Below are 23,158 nucleotides of genomic sequence, written 5' to 3'. Positions count from 1 at the left end.
ATGCAAACCCTAACAGTCTACACAGTGATTTGGCATCCAGTACCATACCAGATACACAGAATCATTGACATCATTCCAGAGGGAGACTCACAGCGCGGATTGGCACTGTTTCATGTGCAAGACAATGCACACCTGACCTCGGACGATTGGGATGGAACCTTGGTTGACTCGTCCCGGACTGGGCTCACATGGGACGAGTTTACCATCCCAAGTCCTGCACCTTCTGTACAAATATGTCTACGTGGCATCCAAGTGTCACGATTGTGACGTGTTTATACATCAGATTCTCTCTTCATTGCTGATTACTGTTACAGATGTAAAGAGTTACCAGCCAAAGGGAACCCCTACCCTCGACTGGTTGCGACTCTTCGTCAAAGGATGTACCTCTTCATCGAATAGCCACATCTCTTCGACGAATGGTTGTATCCCTTAATGAATGGTTGTGCCTCTACATCGACTGGACACATCCCTTAGCCTAAAAGTTGTACCCTTTCGTCTAAGGTCATGTCCTTTCATCAAAGGACATGCCTCTTCAAATGTGTCTCTTCATCTCTTATATAAGAGACCTATTGTACTCAGTTTAATAACAACAAGTCAATTCAATCTTGTCTCAAGTGTTCTCCTGAAGGTTCTTGTTCTAAGTTAATTACTTAAGTAGTAATTAGTACACAATATGCAGGATTAACCACATAATCCTCACAGTGGTATCAGAGCAAATTTTTTCCTACCCGTGGGTTGTGAAGCCCTCACCCTCTCCGCGGCACTCCCTCATCCACCTCTCCTCTCGGTGTTGTATGGAAGAAGCAGAGCGATGGCGGACTTGGCGTGAATCTTTGCTTGTCGTAATGTAAACAAGTACACAAGGTCTCACACCCATATACACGTGTTGTGTGTATAGCAGAGAGGGACCCCTGCAGTATTTCCGGAATGCCCTCCCTCCCTGCTGCCGGTGGCGTTCGCAACATGGCAGGAACTGCCCCCTTCGCTGCTGACTATGGCGCCCCCCTCTCTTCGCCTTGGTTGCTGCCAACGGGCGCCCTAGTATGCTGAGCGTGGCTGAGCGTCACCTCCACTCCTACTTGGTGTGCTACTATAAGCAGTGACTGCAGCGACCCATTCGGTGATTCAGCGAAGCGTTAACTCCACTCGGCGACCCAACGTGAAGCGTCACCTCCACCCGGCGGCGACGGCCTTCGAAGCGTCAACTTTCACAACAAAAAAAAACAACAATACACCACATTATTAAGTGTACTGCCACGTGGATTTCACAACAAAAAAAAAAAACCCACACAAACGTGCGTAATCGGCTGGGCGTGCGCTGGCCGCCCGTTTGGATCTGCTGGTGTGAACAGCCAACGTGGGCGACTCGAAAACCACCACCCGGCTGCCAGGATGGCGCCTCGTTCTTACTCGCCTCCTTCTCTCCAGCGAATAGGCGCCCTGCTTCTTCGTGGCTGTTCGTGGGTTTTCCTGGTTTTGCCCACATCACATACTCGGTGTGCTCTTATCCCCTACGTGCATGCGTCATGGACCACTTCCCGGAGGAACCCGACATGCACATCTCTTACCTAAGTTACATCGACGAGCTCCCAGAGGCTGTTCTTCCCGAACACAGCCCTCCTCGTGCCTTCACTCCGGATTCAGTGCCACTACCCGCCGATGTTGGGTGAATTCCCAGTCTTTCAGCCTCTCCAATCCCAGCATCCCCGGCCTCTCAGGTGTACCGTATTCATGTCAGCAGCCCGCATGTGACCGAACCCGACACTTGGGCGATTTGGACCATTTTCCTCACCTGCGAGCCCCTGCATCTTACTCATTTCGAGTATTTTTTATCACGGTACCCGCAGCTGGCACACTTTCTGCCCGAGTGCAGTGTGGATGGCTTACGCAATGTCTCCTCCACGCGCCCTCCTGTGACATTTTACTGCGAGATCTTCGTCCCCGACTATACTCCATTATCTCCAGTACCCAGTTCTTTGGAGGAAGCCAATGCAGTAACTTCGGAGGACGATCCCGACGAAGTGGAAGATCCCGACTTCGCATACGAGGACCTTATTACTGCCTCTCCAGCAGCTGTTCCTTCCATTCTCCATTTCGGGTGGACCTTTCCGGCTTCACCACAGTACTCTCTCTGAGTGCTTCAGATGTCGACGTCACACGACAACGTGCCACCCGCCGATCCTCATATGGAAGCCTTGTTGATGACTACTCTCCAACAGCAGATGGAGGACTTACAAAAGGCATTTTTCGACGGAATGGCATCAATGAGGTCCCAGATGGAAGACATGCAGCAGCGGCACCAACCGGGATCCAGGAAGTCCCAGCGAGCGCATCGTTCGCATTCTCCACAGTCATCATCATCATCCTCGGTGGGCCAGCAGGACGATCCCTTACCTCCGCCCGATCCGACTGCCGAGGTAGATAATGCTGAACTTAAACTTTTATATAAACTAATGACCACAGCACAAACACGGAAGATGGACATCAAGTTACCCGAGCCCTACAATGGCCGCCGTGATAAGCGATTAATCGATCATTGGCTCTACAAAATGGAGGTTTACTTCTCGAATACTGAATTGCCCGAGAACAAAAAAGTAGCATTGGCCAGTACCCTCTTGAAGGATACCGCCTTCCTCTGGTGGCGACGCAGGATTGCAGATGGCAAGTCTACTCCAACGTGGGACAAATTCCGGCGTGCTCTTCGCAAGGCTTTTGAGCCTGCAAACGCGAATTTTCATGCCAGGTCTTCTCTCCGCCGCCTGAGTCAAACTGGCTCCGTGGCCGCGTACATCTCAGAGTTCCAAAAATTGGCTCTGGAGATAGAGACACTCAGCCCCTCTGACCAGCTTCACAGCTTCATTGACGGGCTTGAACCCACAATCCAAGACGAAGTCCATAAGTATAATCCTGCCACCCTGGATGAAGCAATCTCGTATGTCGAGCGCATCAGTGATTACCGGCGTCCTCCCAGGAACCTTTCCTCCGGCGCCCGTTCCTTCCAGCGGAATCGATCCAATGGGACTAGCCAACCTCAGCGTCCTAATTCTGGACAACCCAACTCTCGGCGACCATATTCTGGACAACAGTCCTTCCGGCCGCGATTTTCCGGGCAAACTTCTGCGTCAAATGCAGGATCCTCTCAGACCGAATCCTCTGGCAGCAGCAGAAACCGAGATCGGTCTCGACAGGACCGTCGCAACAATGATCGGCGCAATTTCAAGCGAGAACCCTCTTCAGGACAGCAAACCTCTTCGTCAACTGCCCCTTCATCCCAGCCTAGTCGCCCAGGCCTCTGCACAATTTGTTCTGGCGATCACCGGTGGTATGAATGCCCTCAGCGTCCTAAACCCTCCAACACTCGACGCAATTCTCAGGTGGACAGTTGTCACCATGCTGATCATGACCCGCCTCCTGTGAAAGACAAGAACAAACAGATGGCTTGTTCTGTTCGCGTTTCAGAGTTTGTCAGTACCCTGATGCTTAATGGCCAAAGTACCAACCCTGCTCCGGTGAATCTATCCAAACAGGTCCTTAGTCTTCTTGGCTTTATTGGCGACCATCCCATCAATGTGCTGGTGGACAGTGGTTGTTCCACTAATTTTGTGGGCACTTCTTTGGTTCATAAGCTTCGCCTACAGACCCGACATTTTGTGGATGCTTTTCAAGTGGAGCTTGCTGATGGTTCCTTCCTTAATTGTAACCAAAAGGTGCAACAACTCCAGTTCCAGATTCAAGATTACCAGGATCACCTTAATTTTTCGGTGATGCCGTTGTCACATTATGACATGATATTGGGACAATCTTGGCTGTATCGATATGATCCGGTGATTAGCTTTCGTTCCCATTCAATCCAATTATATCATAATGGTCGAGAGCTGGAACTTCATGGTCTTTTCAGTGCCAAACCCATCACCATTGTTTCTGCCCTGCAAGTCAAACGTCTCGTTCGCAAACGTGACAGTGCAACATCCTTGGTCATGTTACGGGAGATTGAAGCAGAAACCAATGAGCAATCTCAAGCCTCGTCATCAACTACTGCTTACTTGGAGCAACCCTTCTTCAGGCCTTTTCAGGATTTATTTCCGAATGATCTTCCGACGACATTGCCTCCTCGTCGTCCTGTGGATCACCCGATTGATCTTATCCCAGGTCAACCTCCTCCAACCCGAGCTCCATACCGTGTTTCTTACTCTGAATCTCAGGAGATACAAAAGCAATTACAGGAGTTGCTGGACAAAGGTCACATCCGTCCCAGCAAAAGTCCTTTCGGAGCCCCGGTTTTACTTGTCAAGAAGAAGGATGGATCAATGCGACTTTGCATTGATTACCGAGCTCTCAACAAGCTGACAATCAAGAACAAATTTCCTTTACCTCGCATCGATGAATTGTTCGACCAACTGCTTGGTGCTAAGGTGTTTTCCAAGATTGATTTAAAGTCCGGCTATCATCAAATTCGTATTCGTAATGGTGATGAATACAAGACAGCCTTTCGGACAAAATATGGCCATTATGAATTCTTGGTCATACCTTTTGGGTTAACCAATGCCCCGGCCACTTTCATGACCCTGATGAATGAAATTTTTGGGCCATACTTGGATAAGTTCGTGATCGTTTATCTTGATGATATTCTGGTTTTTAGCCGATCTATGGTCGATCACAAAGAGCATTTACAGATAGTCTTCGAAGTACTACGCAACAATGTGCTGTACATCAACAAAAAGAAGAGCGAATTTTTCAAAAATCATGTGGAATATCTTGGTCACATCATTTCTGCTAATGGGATTGCAGTAGATCCTAAGAAGATTCAGGCGATTGTGGATTGGCCTTTGCCTATCACCATTTCAGATGTTCGATCTTTCTTGGGACTTGCTAATTTTTATCACAACAAGGTGCATAGATTTTCGGAGATTGCTGCCCCTTTGACAGAATTGACAAAGCTGGACAAACTTCAGTGGTCTTCGGAAGCTGAGCAATCCTTCAATGATCTCAAGCATGCCTTGACGACAACCCCGGTCTTGGCCATTGCAGATCCCACTCAGCCCTTTGATGTAATGACAGATGCCTCAGATCGTGCTTCTGGTGGAGTTCTGATGCAGAATGATCGTGTCATTGCTTTTGACAGCAGAAAGTTTTCAGCCATTCAAAGCAGGTATCCTGTGTATGATAAGGAGTTTTTGGCAATCGTGCATGCTTATCGAACATGGAGACATTATCTTCTTGGAGCAGATTCAGTTGTACGTACAGATCATCAATCTCTGACGTATATTTTCACTCAGCCTGTTATGAACTCTCGACAAGGCAGATGGGTTGAATTCTTGGCTAATTTCCACATGATTATTCAGTATGTTCCTGGTCTTCAGAATGTGGTTGCAGATGCCTTAAGTCGCATGCCCCGAGCCATTAATTTTGCCATCACAGATGTGCAAATGGAAATCCCTGCTTGTTTCAAAAATGAATATTTGACGGATAGAGATTTTGGAGATGCGTTCCGTGCTCTCAAATCTTCTAATCCCAGTCCTGCAGAAATGAACATGTTTGCAGCCTATATTATCATAGATGAGTTGCTGTTCTTCTCTGACCGCATTTGTGTGCCTCACAATACTTCATTGCGGAAGATTCTTATTCAAGAACATCATGAAGTCCCTTATGCTGCTCACCCTGGTATCAACAAGACATATCGACTTTTGTCTGCTACATACTTCTGGCCTCAGATGCAGCAAGATGTTATCAAATTTGTCAAAGCTTGTCATTCATGTCAAACAATGAAAGCCTCTCGACAACTTCCTCAAGGGTTACTTCAACCATTGCCAGTTCCCAATGAGAGATGGGAAAGCATCAGTATGGATTTTATCACCACCTTGCCTCGTTCATCCAAAGGCAATGCTCAGATTCTTGTGGTGGTTGATCGATTTTCCAAAATGGCACATTTCATCCCTTGCAAGAAAGCTGCTTCAGCCCCAGACGTGGCGTCATTATTCGTGCAACATGTCTTCAAATTGCATGGTTTACCAAAGACCATCATTTCTGACAGAGATCCAAAGTTCACTGGACATTTTTGGACGTCTTTGTTCAAATCTCTTGGCACGAATTTGTTATTCAGTTCAGCCTATCATCCTCAAACAGATGGACAGACTGAAAGAGTCAATCAGATTTTGGAAGAAATGATTCGACATTACATTCAATTCCGTCTGGCATCATGGGAAGATTATTTACCACTCGTGGAATTTGCTTATAATAACTCCCATCATTCAGCAATTGGATTAACTCCATTTCAAGCAGCATATGGACATACTCCTCTTGTGCCTACAAACTTTGTTTTGCAACACAAAGTGGCGTTGGCAGATCAGTTGGTTCAGGAGATGCAAGATGTGCTTGTACAAGTTCGAGATAAATTGGTCCATGTGCAACAAAAATATCAAAAACAGGCCAACAAGCATCGTCGACATGCAGAATTTCAAGAAGGAGACTTGGTCTTATTATATGTGGCACCTCACCGCTACAAAACAGTGAAGTCAGTTTTTCCAAAGTTACGACCTCGCTTCTATGGGCCTTTCAAGATTCTTAAGAAAAATTCAACTGTCAGTTATAAGTTGGCACTTCCACCGTCATGGGGAAAGATTCATCCAACTTTTCACATATCTTGGCTCAAACAGTATATTCAAGGAGATTCGCCTGTTCCAGACTTATCTTCTTATGTACCAGAAATTGAAGATGACCATATTATCCTTGTTCCAGAAGTAATACTTGACGTAAGACAGAAGGAAACAAGAAGAAAGTTGACTACAGAATTTCTTGTGAAGTGGATGGACTTGGATGAGTCTGATTCCACTTGGCAAACAGATGAAGAAATGCAGCAGTACCCTAACCTTCTTCAGGAGTTCTTCGACAAACGGATGTCTATCATTTGACACATGGGTTTTATTTTAAATGGGAGGGAATGTCACGATTGTGACGTGTTTATACATCAGATTCTCTCTTCATTGCTGATTACTGTTACAGATGTAAAGAGTTACCAGCCAAAGGGAACCCCTACCCTCGACTGGTTGCGACTCTTCGTCAAAGGATGTACCTCTTCATCGAATAGCCACATCTCTTCGACGAATGGTTGTATCCCTTAATGAATGGTTGTGCCTCTACATCGACTGGACACATCCCTTAGCCTAAAAGTTGTACCCTTTCGTCTAAGGTCATGTCCTTTCATCAAAGGACATGCCTCTTCAAATGTGTCTCTTCATCTCTTATATAAGAGACCTATTGTACTCAGTTTAATAACAACAAGTCAATTCAATCTTGTCTCAAGTGTTCTCCTGAAGGTTCTTGTTCTAAGTTAATTACTTAAGTAGTAATTAGTACACAATATGCAGGATTAACCACATAATCCTCACACCAAGTGCGGGATGCACATGACATGTTGTATGGTGGATGCCCGATCCATTTGGATCCTAGTGAGTGGGAGTGGATTTGATGCAGCCGATCCTATGAAGAGTGTACCTTCTTTGTCCTTGTTAGCGATCCTAGGAGTGGGAGTGGATTTGATGCAGCCGATCCTATGAAGAGTGTACCTTCTTTGTCCTTGTTAGCGCAACTTTTGTTGTGCTTAGGTATATTTGGATTTTCTAAAAAAAAAGAAAAAAGAAAGGGTGTGTGCATACTAATCATGTTCTTAGCCAACTGCTGCTGTAAATGAACTTTCTCCTCATGGATTGGTTTTCTTGTGGCCAGGATATTTTGGAAACAAATGGACATTTTATTGATGGTCTCAAGTTCAAGGGGGGATCAACAAGCTTGATGCCAAAAAGCTTTTTGAAAGAAATTGCGGACATGGCACATCAACATGGTATATATGTGAGCACGGGAGGTTGGGCTGAACATGTGCTTCAGAGAGGCCCTAGTGCTTTCAAACAGTATGTCCAGGTAAGGCCATATGAAAAGAATGAGTAGTTCTATGATTTTAGTGACTATTTCTTTGCATTTTTCATAATGTTTTCATCGTGTTGACTTTTTTCCTTTGCTCCTATGATTTGGACTATCCTGTTTTTAAATTGCAACGGTACATGTTCTTCTCTCCACCGTGGCTTTCAGACTAGATTGCACAGCTCCCTTATTGGCCAACTTGCCCGTCTCCATGTCACATGCATCAGGCCTTAAATGCATGTGTCATGACTACTGAGGCCACATACAGGGTAGTGAAGGTCTGGTAGGTGACCGTAGTTTATATGGAGGGAAGGGGGCTGGCATTGGGACCCAATGCTTGTGTATTTGTGGATGAATAATCTCCTGCTGTCTATTTGATTCAGTATCCAAATTATTAGTGTTAAATTGAATGGCTTGGCCAAGGCACCCTGACACTCCATGCCTATTGACCGTGGGCAGTTGTGATTTTGTTAAAACTTACAGATAACCCTTTTCGCAGCTTGTACTGGTGCTCATCGCTACCCTTTCCATGATACAGCATTTCTTGGAGTCAAAATTCACACCATGCCTTGCACTTTTAAGCCATGCTTATGTATGTGAGACCAAATCCACTGCCTTGAAGGTTAACAGAATATCAGAATAGTATGTACAAGATCTTATATCATCAACCTGTTCTCTCTCACACTAACCAAAGTGTGAAGCAATAAAATAAAAAGAAACTCACATGGTGATTGCACATAAGAAGGTGATGAAGCATATGCTGTTGCAATGAAGCGAGTAGCACATGCAGAAGCACATGGTGGATGGATGCTTTCACTAGCAAGAGGTCACTCCAACAGGATGCAGCTCTCTTTTTTTTTTTTGGGGGGGGTGTGTGTGTGTGTGTGTGTGGTGTGGGGTGTTGGTAACATTGTGCGAAGAGTGATATATGTTTGACCTGCAATGACAGGACTGCAAAGACATTGGATTCGACATACTAGAATTGAACATGGACTTTCTGAATTTTCAAGAAGAAGACCTTTTACGGCTAATTCGCCTGGTGAAGAGTGAGGGCCTCAAGGCAAAACCTCAACTAGATGTGCAAATAGGGGATGCTTCTTCTATCCAGAACCTACAGAAAGGTGGTCATATTTAAAAAAAAATCTCAGGGGCACCTTTCTAGTAGTTTGTTTAAATGGCATGCTCATCATTGTGTTGCTTGAGTGACACGCTCATCATTGTGCTGCTCACCAACAGAGATGGACGCTCTGATTAGAAGAGCTGAAAGGTGCCTGGAAGCTGGGGCAGACATGATCATGTTTGATGCAGAGGGTATAACAAAAGATGTGGACGTATGGCGAACCGATCTGGTAGCGAAGATGATTGAACGGTTAGGGCTTCAAAGGATCATGTTTGAGGCGGATGAGCCCGAAAGTTTGCAGTGGTTTGTCAACAACTATGGATCAGGAGTAATGTTCTACAGCACTCTCTTGTGATTTTGGTCTTGGCGACAACACTGGTGTATCTGTGCGTTTGTTGACATTTTTGATGATTTTCTCAGCCATATTTCTAGCAACTCGGTTTTGCAGGTTAATTTGTTTGTTGACCACTCACATGCGGTGAGGCTGGAGTGTTTACGTTCTGCTGCGAATCGGGGAGGTGCTAGTGGTTGGGGTCACAGGCACTTGCCCAGACAAAAAATGTAGCATGTTGGTTGGGGTTGCAGATTATAACTTAAAAAAGATGGTAATAGGATTTTGTTGTGTCAAGCACACACAGTCTTTCTATAATGATGTATATCCATCATGTAGAAATTAGTAGACTCTGTGAGTCAAGATTGCAGTTGGTTTTGAGGTTTCGCGAGTAGACTCTCATGGAGTCAAGATTGCACTCTAGTTTTTGCTGAGTTTGGGAGATAACTTGATTTCTTTACTTGCTTAGTTTTCTGCCGTATTAATGGGAGATAACTTGATTTCTTTACTGGCTTTATTTTCTGCGGTATTAACAGATGGGCAGATTCTTCTCGAAGTCAATGGAATTACAGCTTTGTTTTTGTCCAGTTTGGGAAATAAAACTTGAACCTTCCACTTGTCTATAAGGAAACTCACAGCACTTAAATGGGACAAGGCTTGCTGTAGCTGAGGTATTAACCATTGACTTGCTCTGTTTTACTTCAATGCTCTCTTTTTTAGCCGAAGTCTCTAGACATATGCCCACTCTATGAAATGAAATAGATTCATACATGGGCTTGTTAACATGGTAAAATCAAATCCATGTGTTCGCCAAATTGTATGTCTAAGTATTGTACATTAGTCATGGTGGACCTGTGCCCTTGAAACCTTTGGCCCTCATTACTGGGCTACAAAATTGATTTGAAGGTTGAATCTTCCAACTCAACTTCGTCTTACAGGCGACAGTTTTTCATTATCAGAGGGTGTTGGGAGGAGGAGCCTTAACGTTGGTCACATGGATAATGTGTTACGCATTTGGCCATGCTTCAGGCCTTTTGATAATGGATGGAGAGTGCAACTAATAATTGCAACTTGAGAGATTATGCCCTAGTATAATAAGGAATTCTCTTTAAATCAATAGGGTCTCTTTTTTGTGGGTGCTGCATGATTTCGAGCTAAGCTACTATTGATACACGAAGTCATGGATTCTTTTAAAGGGCATTTTCACTCCTCCAATGTTTCTTTTGTCAACTTACATGATTTCAGGTGTAATAAAATTGTGTTAAAAAAGAAAACTACTGAGCTTGGGTAGCAGATGCAAGTGTGATGTGTTGAAGCCTTTCTTTGGCCTTTGCTCGCTTCAATGAGTGACTATATTTATTAGTCAGTGGCATTGATGTTGAACTACCCAAGAAAAGCACAATTGTAATGGTGACTTATAAGTGCAACTAAGAATTTCTCAAGGTTATATTCCAAGTAAGCAATTGCTTGATTGTGGCCATTTTTTTGTAAAGCTCACAATTTTGGTCTACAGAAAGGTAGTCTTGTTCTAAGAATTTGGAACTAAAACACATAGGTCTAAGACAACAACACATAGATGGTTATTGTATTGAGTAACAAACACCTTTGTGGGGGAAAAGCACCTTGTGACTCAAGCCAACTAATTCACGTCCCTCACATAGTTGTGCTAGTCATGGTTGAGAAAACCAATCTAGAGCCTAACAATGTCTTTATAGTTAGTACTACTTAGAAGAGCAGTTCTTTCATTACTAGAAGGATAGCTTGCACTCCATAGCTTTGGAGGAGAAAGGAGAATAAGAGGACAAAAAACAAGTTCACATTAGTATGATAGCTTGCTCTCCATAGCTTTCGAGGAGAAAAGAGAAGAAGACGATGACAATATTAGGTTCTCCTCGGCATCTAGGATAAACCTTTCATGGAAAAAGTAGAATGTCAGCTTTTGTGGTGCTTGTAGCCATCAAGACAGAGAGAAGGCCATCGCCAACAATGTGGTTTGAAGTCTTTAAGTTGTAGTCAGTTGGGCAAATAGACCTTGAGGGCTATGGCATTGTTGGCCCCTTCAAAGGTTCTCATCTCCACCAAGGCACAACTTTTGTCCAGTCGCCCATAGCAACCATGGTCTAGTTCCACAACATGGACATGGTAGATTGGTTTGTAGAGGGCTATACAGGCTACCTACACACACTCTATGCTTGGCTTGGTGTTGATGTGCCATCTTTGTTGTTTGCATGCTGCCTCTAAACGACGCCCAACATATTTCCACAAGCTTATGTTTTGGGTTTAAAAAGACATGATTTAATAAGAGAAAATGGAACACTTTCTTTATAAAAGAGGTTTCTCCATCTCATTTACTAGTTCAAAACGAACATAACTAGGAAGTGTGCAAACTAGAGAAAATGGAGCACTTCCTAGTTAGACAATCTAGGGAATTGATGGAATTTTTTTTTGAGAATCTCTAATGTCCAATGAACTTGATTACAAAATAAATATCATCCTGTTAGCCATTGAGACCTCCATTTTTTTTATAAAGATCATTAAATATAAACCTAATTAAAAGTCACAAAATTACATGTTTATTCCACTCATAACCTAGACTCTTACTCCAACCTTCTAGTCACTCTCTCTTTAACAATAATTTGGAATAAATTTTTACTTTTCTAATCATAAAGTAAAGATACTTTCTTTCCTCACTTGATATGTCTCTACATGTCTAATCCTTTTTGATATTATAATACATTTTTTAAACGAATTACACTTTGAAAATATAGTTAAAAGTCATGGTCTTTTATATGAATGAGTATTTGAAAGTATAGTTGTTGCTAGAACGTCCCTTACACAATGTTAAATTAGAAACTATTAGGATCCCATATATATCATAAGATCACACAAAATCTTCAAAGAGATCCTGTAATCCCACTTGTGCTAATCATGTGATCTCTTACTAGTGGATAGGAACTCACAAGGTCATGTAAGGTCTTGGAGAAACTCCCTCTTAAAAGACCTTGCAAAAGCTCATAAAAGAGCTTATGAATCTCATAAGATAACATTCCTATTCTTGTAGGTTCATTTGATTATCGTTTTGAACTCCAAACTCGTGAAACACTTGCTATCCTTTTGAAAAGAAGCCATGTTTAGCATTCATAATGATAAGGTGCTACCAATAAAATTTTCTTTCCCATTGTTTTAGATAAATACCAATATTTTTCCCTCTTTGCATATATTTTCGCTTAGCACAATCCTAATATAAGTCACACTAGGAATAGTAAAACCATTATCTTATTTTTTGGTATAAAATGAGAGCATATCCTACATTTTAGCATATGTTATACTGAGTTGAGTCGTGTGTGTGTGTGTGTGAGAGAGAGAGAGAGAGAGAGAGAGAGAGAGAGAGAATTTAACTATTTCAATTTGTAATAATATTGATGCATGTGGCTGGGGGGCTTGGAGGACATGGTTGAAGGGCTGGCATAGAGTGAGACGCATGGAGGGTTGGAAGGTGGCTATGGGGAAAGCAAAGAGAAGGCGCTCAGAGGAAGGGAGGGGAGAAGAAGGAGAGAATGCAAGGGTGGCAATGGTTGGGAGAGATGAGAGAGGAGGGGAGGGGAGGAAGAAGGAGAGGGAGGAAAGGAGAGGGGAGGGGAGGTCAGGTGAAGAAGAAGGAAAGTGAGGAGAGGAGAGGGGAGGAGGGGGGAGGTGAACAAGAAGGAGACGGTGAAAATGTGGCGATGGTTGGGAGGGAAGGGGAGGGGAGGGGAGAGAGGAAGGAGGAGAGGGAGGAGAGGGGAGGGGAAGGATAGGTGAAGAAGAATGGTGCAATGGTTTTAATATCATTTTTGGTGGTCCTGATAAGAAATATCATGTATGCTTGCTATATCATACGTGATTGCTTTGTGGAAGGTGTATGGGAAAGCTGGCTATATGTGAATAATTTCATGATACTCATGGCTATACATGGAGTGATGCACCAAAACATAAATAAATAAATAAAATTTGGCATCTACTAAGTGACTTTACAAAAGCTGAAAGCATGGGACCATGGGGGTTACAAAATTGCTTATGAATTACTATAACTCGTGTGCAAAAGATGAGGGAAGGCTTTTACCTCTAGCTTTTCACAAATCTTTGTATAAGAAACTTGACAAATTGTGTCAAGGCTTTGGGTTGTTTGATGGTGTTTTTTGTGCAAATGATGATGATAGGGATCAAAGTGATGGGGACCATGATGAATATTCTTATTTGAAAGAGGATAATGATGATAGCTAGAAATATAAAAAAGCTTTATCTTCTTCAAATAAAACCCATCGATTGAGCCCTTGCCTTTCAAAAGAGAGATACATGGTTCGAATCAACCCTTGTGGCATGTATACTAGTACCCTCTCTCACATAAGGATGCTTTATAAGTTGATGGCTAGCAATTCTTCGATTGCTAATAGATTACATTCATGTTGTTGTTATAAGAAGAATGCATGAGCTTTTAACAATTTGCTAGTAAAGCAACAATTCAAAGCATGTTAATAAGATTTTAGTTATTATATAATAAGTGCTGATTTTTAGGCATGCATGTAATCTTGTTCGTATGTCATTATTCCTTTCAAAAAAGTTTTTTGTGAATTGTTGTATAAATTTATTTTGTTTCTTCTATCTTATGTTTTATGTTGAGATGTTTGCTTACAACTGTAAACAATATAATGCTGAGTGATCCGACCAACATGTGAAGGATGTGGATGTTTTTTCTCTATCTTCTTTGTAATTGATCCAAAACATGGTCAATTTGAGTTTGGCTTATTGTAGTCATATATTATAAATTTTTTATATTTAGTCATAATGCTGCTATTATAATTGGTCCAAACATGGTCCATTTGAGTTTGGTTTATTACAATCGTACATTATAAATTGTTTTATATTTAGACGTAATTGGTTTCTTGTAGTTTAGTATAAATTATTTAATATTTAGTCATAATTGGTTTATTGTAGAGTTGTATATTATAAATTGTTTTATATTTAGTCGTAATGTTACTAATTGCTATTGAAGCTAGGTTTGTTTTATCAATATAAAAATCAACTAGTGCAACTATTTTATTTAAATGAGGTATATATTTTAGATAAAGTTCAAAGACTTGTAAAAATATTTGAATTTGTGTCTATGGGGGTTAATAAAGTGATAAAATGGTTATTGGTTTTGAGAGAATTGGATTAAAAGTAGCACAAATTATTTTAATTCCGTGGTGATTTTAAATTTAAAAATTTTTAAGTTGTACACATGGATATTGTGAATGCCTTGATTTATAGTCATTTTAAATTGATTTTCTTGCTATTTTTGTATGGGTTTCTTGTAAGATTAAAATATTTGAAGTAATAAGGTTGTGAGAGTTTGTTATTTCTTTGAAATGTTTAATTAATGATCTAGTATTTAAACAATCAAAAAATAATTTTACTTTCATTTTCTTGTTACTTTATGTTTTTTGTCTTTTATATCGCTCTTTTTTAAGGCATTCCATTTATTTTATTAACATGAAAAATTTCCATCACAAAAACAATTTATTTACCTCCTTTACTCTTGAAAGTGCTGTGTAGGCTAACAAATGTCCTTCACCTTTATATAGATTAAATGCTAGTAGTTGCATTATAAGTGTAGCATTCATATTGTAGTTATGTGTGGACGTAGGCTTGTGGGGGCTAGGCCACTATTTTCCTCTTTAGGAGGTTTTTTTCCTTGAGCGTATGTATGCATGAGTGTAATTGCCCTTATCATGTCACTTCACTTGTACTTCACACATTCTCATTAATCTACTTTTGAGCATTGTACTTCCATCTCTCTCTCCTTTCTTACTATATATCTATGTGTGTGTTGCTACATTGATCTCCACTCCAACAATTGCTATCAAAGTAGGTTCTCTTAGCTCCCACCCCCTTGTTATCTTCTCCTTGAGTTGCTCTTTTGATTATCTTAGATTGAGTTATCCTCTTAGGTGGAGAAGGTATACCATATACTGTGAAGTAATAATTTTTTTGGGTGCATTTCGGAGTATTTTAGGAGCGTTTAAGAGCTCGTTTGCATGCTGTAAGCTTTCCATAGGCATCTTGAGGGAGTATCATTTGGAACTGTTTTTGTTCGATTTTGGGTTTTCTGCAACACTAGCAGTAACATTTGGTGCATAGACATGGCCGCCGTCACCATCTTTGGCATCATATCTTCGAGTTCATCTTCAATAGCTTTAATAGCATCATCAACATTATCATCGATTTCTACATTCTTGCTGAGTATCATTTTCACACTTTGTACTTTGTAAATTTTTATACACTTTATAGCATCAATAACTTCAACAGCTTCAACATTATCATTAATTTTATCATGCAATTTCACATTCTTGCTAAGTATCATTTCCACACGCTACATTGTAACTTTTCATACACTGTAGGTTTCCATCATCATCAGTGATCTACTGACAGATCCATTTCAGTTGCATTTAGTGGGCATTGACAATACATGTAGGTAGTTGGGATATTTGCATTCTGTGTCAGAGATTAGTTATTTGTAGGTAAAATGACAGGAATTGATGTATTTTGGATGCTTTTCGCTGAAAATAAGCTTGATGGGACAACTACCCATTATGGTCCTATATGATGCATTATGTATTGGTGCCAAACGGCTTTAGAATGTTGTTATTGGCATTGAGGCATGCCCTGTCTCGCCAGCATAACAGCATAGTACAGGTACTTTGGATGTTGATCCAAGTTCAGAGATAACTATGGCATATGCCTTTGCACCTCCCACAACAGAACAAGCCAGGTGGGATGGTAGGGATGCACATGCACATGCATTATTCCTCATATTTTCTTATGAAAAACTATAAAGTATGCTTGGGATGCGCTTGTTGCGCTTTACCAGGTGTGTGTGTAACAAGGCATAAATGGCCTACTTGTGCTAGCAGTTAGAGTCCGAGCATATGAATGAGGGAGATTTGATGGATGAGTTCAAGATCTCAGGGAGCAGCTCTGTTGGCATGTATTGATAGGTCTATCCGGGCAGTTCTTTGGTATCTATTATTCTCACAGATTTGGTTGCAATGCTCTTGCAAGAATCTCAACAAATCTAAACTAGTATGTGTGTGGGAGATTAGGCCAAGGCAAAGTCTTTTCTCAGGGGGCAGCTATAAGTCAAAGGAGGAATCAACCTACTCTTGACTTTCATTGATGAATAGGACAAGCACACCTAGGTGTATCCCAAAAGATGGATTAGTTAGGGATGTCCAAAAATTACAACTTACACATAGTGATATATGTGGTCCCATGAGGACACCATCGATCAAGGGATATCTCTATTGATGATTAGTCCAAGAACACCTGGATGTACGTGATCACCAAGAACGCAAATTTCAGAGTGATGGCTGGCTAAAAAAAGACAAGAAAGCATGTGAAGTGCCTAAGGTCAGATGGAGGGAGGGAGAATACTTCAATGAGTTCACTGGATTCTTGCAAAAGAATAGCATTTAGAGATAATTTACATGTAGATACACTCCGTAGCAAAATGGAGTTATTGAGCGAAAAAATAGGCACATTGCAAAGATAGTATGAGCATTGATTTGCAGAGAAGAATATGCCGCATAGCTATTAGGCCGAGGCTGTGTCTACATTAGTTTATATCATGAACATGACTCCTACTGCAGCCATACATGATGTAACGCTAGAGGAGAAGTTTACTGGCAAAAAACTTGATTTATCTCACTTGAAAGTTTTTGGATGTATTGCATATGTGCATGTGCCACGAGTTTTATAGTAAGTTGGATCCAAGGCAGAAAAACGTGTGTTTATTGGGTATTCCCTTGAGCAAAAGAGATATAGATGTTATAATCTTGCTACACGTGAATTGAGGGTAAGCAGGGATGTTGTATTTGATGAGATGAGTAGCTGGTATGCTGCTAAAAAGAATGCTATTGGGGCTAATGTAATAAGTGGAAATGCGGTTACATAGAATGCAAGTCAGCAATCACAGTCATTTAGTGGACCAGGAGAGTCCTCATCCAGCAGTTCTGTTGATAGACCATGGAGTGGTAGGCTGCATCATAATACCAGTCCTTAAAATGTAGTTGGTGCATCACATAAAGGCAAAGAGAAAGTGGTTAATTCCCTTTGTATGCCAGATATTTCTATAGGACATTGGTGGAGAGTCTAGTTGCTCGGAGATGAGCCTTGATGATGAGGAGCTTGAGATTCCAGCAATGAGGACACCTGGTGTGAAGACGGCTATGGAAGCCATGAATGCAAAGTTACGAAGATTTGGAAGAGTCAAAAACCCTCTACAGAGGTTGACTTATGATGGTTATGTGGCACATCATATGCTTACATGGCAAAATTTGTGCAGGTTATAGAACTCACATTTTTGATGAGGCTATTGGAAATGTGTGTTAGGAGAAAGCTATGGATGAGGAGATGGATGCATTTTATGGAAACGAGACTTGGGATTTGGTGCCATTACCTAAAGGCAAGAAAGCTATTGGCTGTAAGTGGGTGTATAAGGTGAAACATAATAGTGATGGTAACATAAATAGGTACAAGGCTAGATTGGTAGCCAAAGGATATTCGTAGACACATGGGATTAATTATGAGGAGACATTTGCCTCGGTTGCAACGATGGCAACTGTGAGAGTTGTGATTGCGGTGGCTGCAAAGCAGCTAAAGGCTGTGGATGTAAAAAATGTTTTCTTGTATGGTGACTTGCAAGAAGAAGTGTATATGGATCAGCCACACCTAGTTTTGAGGATACAGGTCACCCAAAGTATGTATGTAAGCTTCGTAAGACCTTGTATGGGCTGAAGCAAGATCCACGAGCATGGCATGACAAGATTGTTGAGTATCTTGTCACTATTGGTTTTTATATGGTAGATGCAGATCACTCTTTGTATGTGCCCAAGAGTGATAAGGGTATTTTGATCATCACCATATATGGTATTTATATGGTTTTTATATGGTAGATGCAAATCACTCTTTGTATGTGCGCAAGAGTGATAAGGGTATTTTGATCATCATCACCATATATGTAGATGATCTTATTGCTGGGGGTGACAACTTGGATGAGATTGAGCATGTGAAAAGTCTTCTCAAAAGGAAGTTTGAGATGAAGGATTTGGGAGATTTGCGTTACTTTTTAGGAATTGTGGTCATTCGCACACCTGAGGGTATTTGGCTGTCACAGAGAAAGTATGTATTGGACATGTTGTCCAAGTATGGGATGGCTGATTGTAAGCCAATCTCAGTGCCATTAGATCAAAATGGCAAGCTTAGTGTGGATGCAGGTTATGTGTTCGAGGATCCCACTATGTACAAGAAGATTGTGGGGAGTTTGATTTATGTCACGATCAGCAAGCCATATTTGAGTTACACTGTTGGCTTAGAGAGCCAGTTTATGCAGGTTGCGTGCAAACCACATCTTGGTAGTGTGCGATTCACACTTCAGTGTTTGAGGGCCATTATTGATTATGCATTGTTTTATGCAGTAGGTGTACCATTGGAGCTATATGGTTACACAAATGCAGATTGGGCAGGTAGCATTTCAGACAGGAGATCAACCAGTGGATTTATGTTTTCATTGGGGAGTGCTGTTATGACATGGAGTAGCAAGAAGCAACCCACATTTGCCTTGTCGAGTACAGAGGCAGAGTATAGAGGAGCTGCAGTGGCAGCGTGTGAGGTAGCTTGGTTACACAAGCTACTTTGCTGATTTGGGGTTGCATGTGGAGAGAAAGGTTGTCATATATTGTGACAATCTTAGCAGTATACATTTGGCCAAGAACCCAGTTTTCCATGCACGGACGAAACACATTGAGGTACATTATCACTTCATACTAGGGAGAGAGTCTTGGCAGGCGACATCGACTTGGCCTACGCCAGCACACATGATCAGGTTGCTGACATCTTCACGAAGGCCTTGGGAGCTGAGAAGCTCCGTAGATTTTGAGATATGCTTGGAGTTCATGAGCTAGAGTTGAGCTTGAGGGGGAGTGTTTTTAGATGTCAATCTCAACATGAGCTGACACTCACGAGGTGCCTCCATGATCGTTCGACATTTACATCACTGGTGGCGGGTTGGTAGCTAGCACCGACATATCTTCGCAAGAGATTCTAAAGCTGGACTACACTGACTAGTCCACATTTACCCACTCCTCTAAGCGCGTGCACATTATGGACCGCTTGTATATACTCTATTATGTGTGCTAGTCACTTTATCTTCTTTGTAGACCTCTTTTGTTGTGTGAAGAAGAAGAAGAATTTTCAGCCTCTCACCTTGTGTGTTCTCTTCTAGGGTTTGTGTGAGTGTGTGTGTGCTTGCAAGAGCTCAAGATCTCTTCTCCTCTGCATCTTTTCAATGAGGACATGACAAAAATAGATCGATAAAGTGCCATTGGGTACAAATCTATGTCGACGAAGCAAGGGTACAGACCATGGAGACTAGAGGATCCTCGTTCTCCCTGCTCTAGATCCCTAGCTTGTTTTGAGCCGCATTTTGTATTTGGAGGCAACATTGTACATAGTTATACGTATTATTACCCATAGATATGAGTATAGGATTAGGTAGACTATGCCGGCCTCACATTCTACCATTTGTCTCATCATATTTTACCATTTACAAACATTTGATCACTTTATATACTTTGTACTCTTGTACGCTTACTTATATTTACATAAGCTTTTATTTTTGTTCAACTTTATGCACAAATGTAATTTTCTTACCGATGTTATAATCCGCCATGTTGAATTGATCATTGCTTACTTGTGTGCTCGACCTTTGAGAGAGAGAGGGAGAGTTCTTTAATGTGTTCTCAATCCAATTCAAGTCAAGAGAGAGAGAGAGAGAGTGCTCAATCCAATTTGAGGAGAGAGAGAGAGAGAGAGAGAGAGAGAGAGAGAGAATGAGTACTTTGATATTGTATGTATGTGTGTGTAAGAGAGAGAGAGAGAATGAGTACTTTGATATTGTATGTATGTGTGTGTAAGAGAGAGAAGTATTGTAATAATGAGAGAGACAGAGAGATAGAGAGAATCGTCATTCCAAAGAAAATACATGCTAGAGCAATAGAGAGAGAACTGGATTTTTAATCATTAAAATACTCGTCGAGCATCGCTTATGCAATGCCCGTCATCGTTTAAGCAATGCTCTAGATATTTGCGTCTATTAAAGCAACGTCTACTCCTAGGCGTCGCTTATGTGATGCAAAATGTGTCGCTTAAGCAATGCTTATGCATCACTTATGCGACGTTTAGGCGTCGCTAATGAGGTTGCCTAAGTGATACCCCATATCGATGCCCGTAGCGATGTAAACAAGCATCGCTATGCATGGGTTGTGTTGTAGTGCATAAATGCAATGTGGTGACAATACACAGGCTCTTAAGGGCAAAATCCACCTGTCTGTTGCTACCCCATCCGACCATAGTATAAATTTAAAATTTCTTAGAAATTAATATTGGTAACAAAATAAAAAACTTGAGTTACAATCAGGAAACTTTATAGACTTTTAAAGTTTTGGATAGGTTACTTTCATACTCGAGATGATTACCCAAAAAACTTGTATAGGTAGAGGGCATGGTAAGTTGCAATTACGAGACATGTCATACATTCTAATAGAGATAATAATGGATGTTGCATAAAATCAACATGTAAGGCACTCTTATAAAATTAGATCCACATGACAAGATTGAAATATTGATAATGAAAGGACAAAACCTAAAAGATCAACTACAAAAAGAAGTAAGAAAAACAACGAGTTCATGAAAAATTCCTTTCATACAAATTTGCATGAGTCTTATTTCTCATCTTACCATGGTTGAGTATGAATTGATGTAGCCACCCAGCATCGCTCCACAATCATAACCTTTGGCACATCCACAACCACAACCCATGACAAGTCTAATGGCTTCTGCTTTGATGTACCTATTAAATATAACTCTCTCTCTCTCTCTCTCTCTCTCTCTCTCTCTCCACACTTGTTGAAGTATAACTCTCGCTTTCACTCTCTCTCCCTCCTCCCTCCTCCCCCCCTCTCTCTCTCTCTACACTTTCTCCTACATATGCACTCAAAGGACTAACCTTATGAGACAAAATTTAACTTCTCCCCATGCATTTGTGAGAGCATAGTTGATATCCTCTAGAGCATTTCCAATAACATAAATTTAATTTTTAGCTACAGCTAATCATTCTAGATTTGACCTTCACTCTTATAAATGATAACGCGCCTTATTCTTTGTGATAGATAGATTCCAAACAAAACACAAAAGAAAAGGTGTTTGAAAATTTTGTTAAAGGTCAAAGGTAGACTTTCTCTCCATATATGCATGTGATTGACATGGCATAAAACAACAAACATGAGGTATTAGCAAGGTATATTTGTTTAAGGTTGGGTATGCGATGCCCTGATTTAGCATTTTATCTCTCGAGTTTTCCCCTTGAAGCCAAAGTATACAGATATGTGTTTTGCTAACGAGATGCTTCATTCTAGAGCAAACCCTAATCGGTGTTGTTGCCCTAGGCTTTATGTTGCAAACAAAACCCTTCATTCATATGATCTTTTCAAAGTTTCTAGAGCAAGAGCAAGACCAATCTGCGTTTTAGCCACACAAACCAAGCAAATATCCACACCATGGCTTTCTCAAGCAATCCTGTTGGGGGTCTCTATTTTGATGTTATCGGAGTGCCTGATGTATCATATTTTGACCTCAGGAAAGTAGCTGAATCAGTCCCATTTAAGCAGTGGATATCCAAATTATCCAATCTAAAGGGTCAAAGAGGTGTTTTAGGTCCAGCGATAAATGGAGGAGCTTCTTGCTCATTAAAAGGGGTCATAGTTCAGAGTGTTGATATATTTGGGCAGTGTGTGGGGTTTGTGAAGTTCAAGGCATAGGTGATAGAGATGATGCCAATGGCAAACCACTTCCAGGTATTGTGTTTGCTTGTGGTGGAGTAGTAGCCATTCTTATTTTACTAGAATGCAATGGAGGAATGCATGTTGTTTCTTGTAGAGAGCAAGCCGGGTTCCAATTGGTCATATGCTTTCTTGAGCTGCCTGCACGCATGTTGTGGATGATGATGCGGGAGACTTTGTTGGTGTTGCTGCTCATGAGGAAGAGGGGGAAACAGATCTACAGATAAAGATTGTTGATTTGGTTAATCTTACTTTTTTTCTCGACAAGCGAACTGGACAACAAATATACTCTTCTCCGGGTGGATGTGATGAAAGAATCACTTTATACCTCTACAAAAGCCATGTAAAACAAGAGGTGATTTATTCTTTACAAGGTCATGAGAAAATGGGCCTTAGAGAGCACGAGGAGTTCATAAAAGTACATGTAGTTTTGTACAAACCTTTATGGCGATCAACGACAACAGACACAAAAACACTTGTAGCAAATGGTGAAAGGGAGGGACTATTACTAGCTCCTCTAAATGCACCCAACTGACACATTTTCTCATGAACTCCAATTGAGACAATTTTTTTTTGTTTTTGTTTTTTTGCGATGTTACGAATTCTAAAAAACCTAGTAGTTCAAGGAGACAAGAACCCTAATGTATTGTGAGGCATCTAAATATAAGATTCACTAAATACTGAAGTTATTCTTCATGCCATCTACCAAGGCCTTCGACTATGATCATTCAAATCTTTCCATATATTTTCCACTCTTTTCCAATCCACTTCCTCATAGAACCCTTGTCATGTATATCATATACTTTCCACTCTTTTCCAATCCACTTCCTCATATGGAACCCTTGTCATAAAAATCATCATATGAGCATACAATGTGTC

General features: G+C 41.2%; 1 protein-coding gene and 1 pseudogene across 2 annotated transcripts in view; both read left to right on the top strand.

Annotated features, from left to right (window-relative positions):
- HSA32 (Aldolase-type TIM barrel family protein) overlaps positions 1 to 9,873 on the top strand; it is a 52,565-nt gene extending 42,692 nt beyond the window's left edge. Inside the window, exons 2-5 of one of the 2 annotated variants that reach the window (XM_086776687.1) lie at positions 7,723 to 7,914; positions 8,864 to 9,035; positions 9,151 to 9,362; positions 9,483 to 9,873. In XM_086776687.1, the coding sequence (XP_086632813.1) occupies positions 7,723 to 7,914; positions 8,864 to 9,035; positions 9,151 to 9,362; positions 9,483 to 9,599 (693 nt within the window). In that variant the 3' untranslated portion in view covers positions 9,600 to 9,873. The remainder of the gene's footprint in view (positions 1 to 7,722; positions 7,915 to 8,863; positions 9,036 to 9,150; positions 9,363 to 9,482) is intronic. The other variant, XM_086776688.1, reaches the window with a different exon arrangement.
- Positions 9,874 to 21,997: 12,124 nt separating this feature from the next.
- On the top strand, positions 21,998 to 22,814 carry LOC147617074 (nudix hydrolase 14, chloroplastic pseudogene; annotated as a pseudogene).
- Positions 22,815 to 23,158: the final 344 nt, after the last annotated feature.

This window comes from Cibotium barometz, chromosome 37 (assembly GCF_041138505.1).
Source record: "Cibotium barometz isolate CiBa-2024 chromosome 37, ASM4113850v1, whole genome shotgun sequence".
Lineage (NCBI taxonomy): Eukaryota > Viridiplantae > Streptophyta > Polypodiopsida > Cyatheales > Cibotiaceae > Cibotium > Cibotium barometz.
Note: the sequence above shows the minus strand (reverse complement) of the source record. Positions and strands in the feature narration are given on the sequence as shown.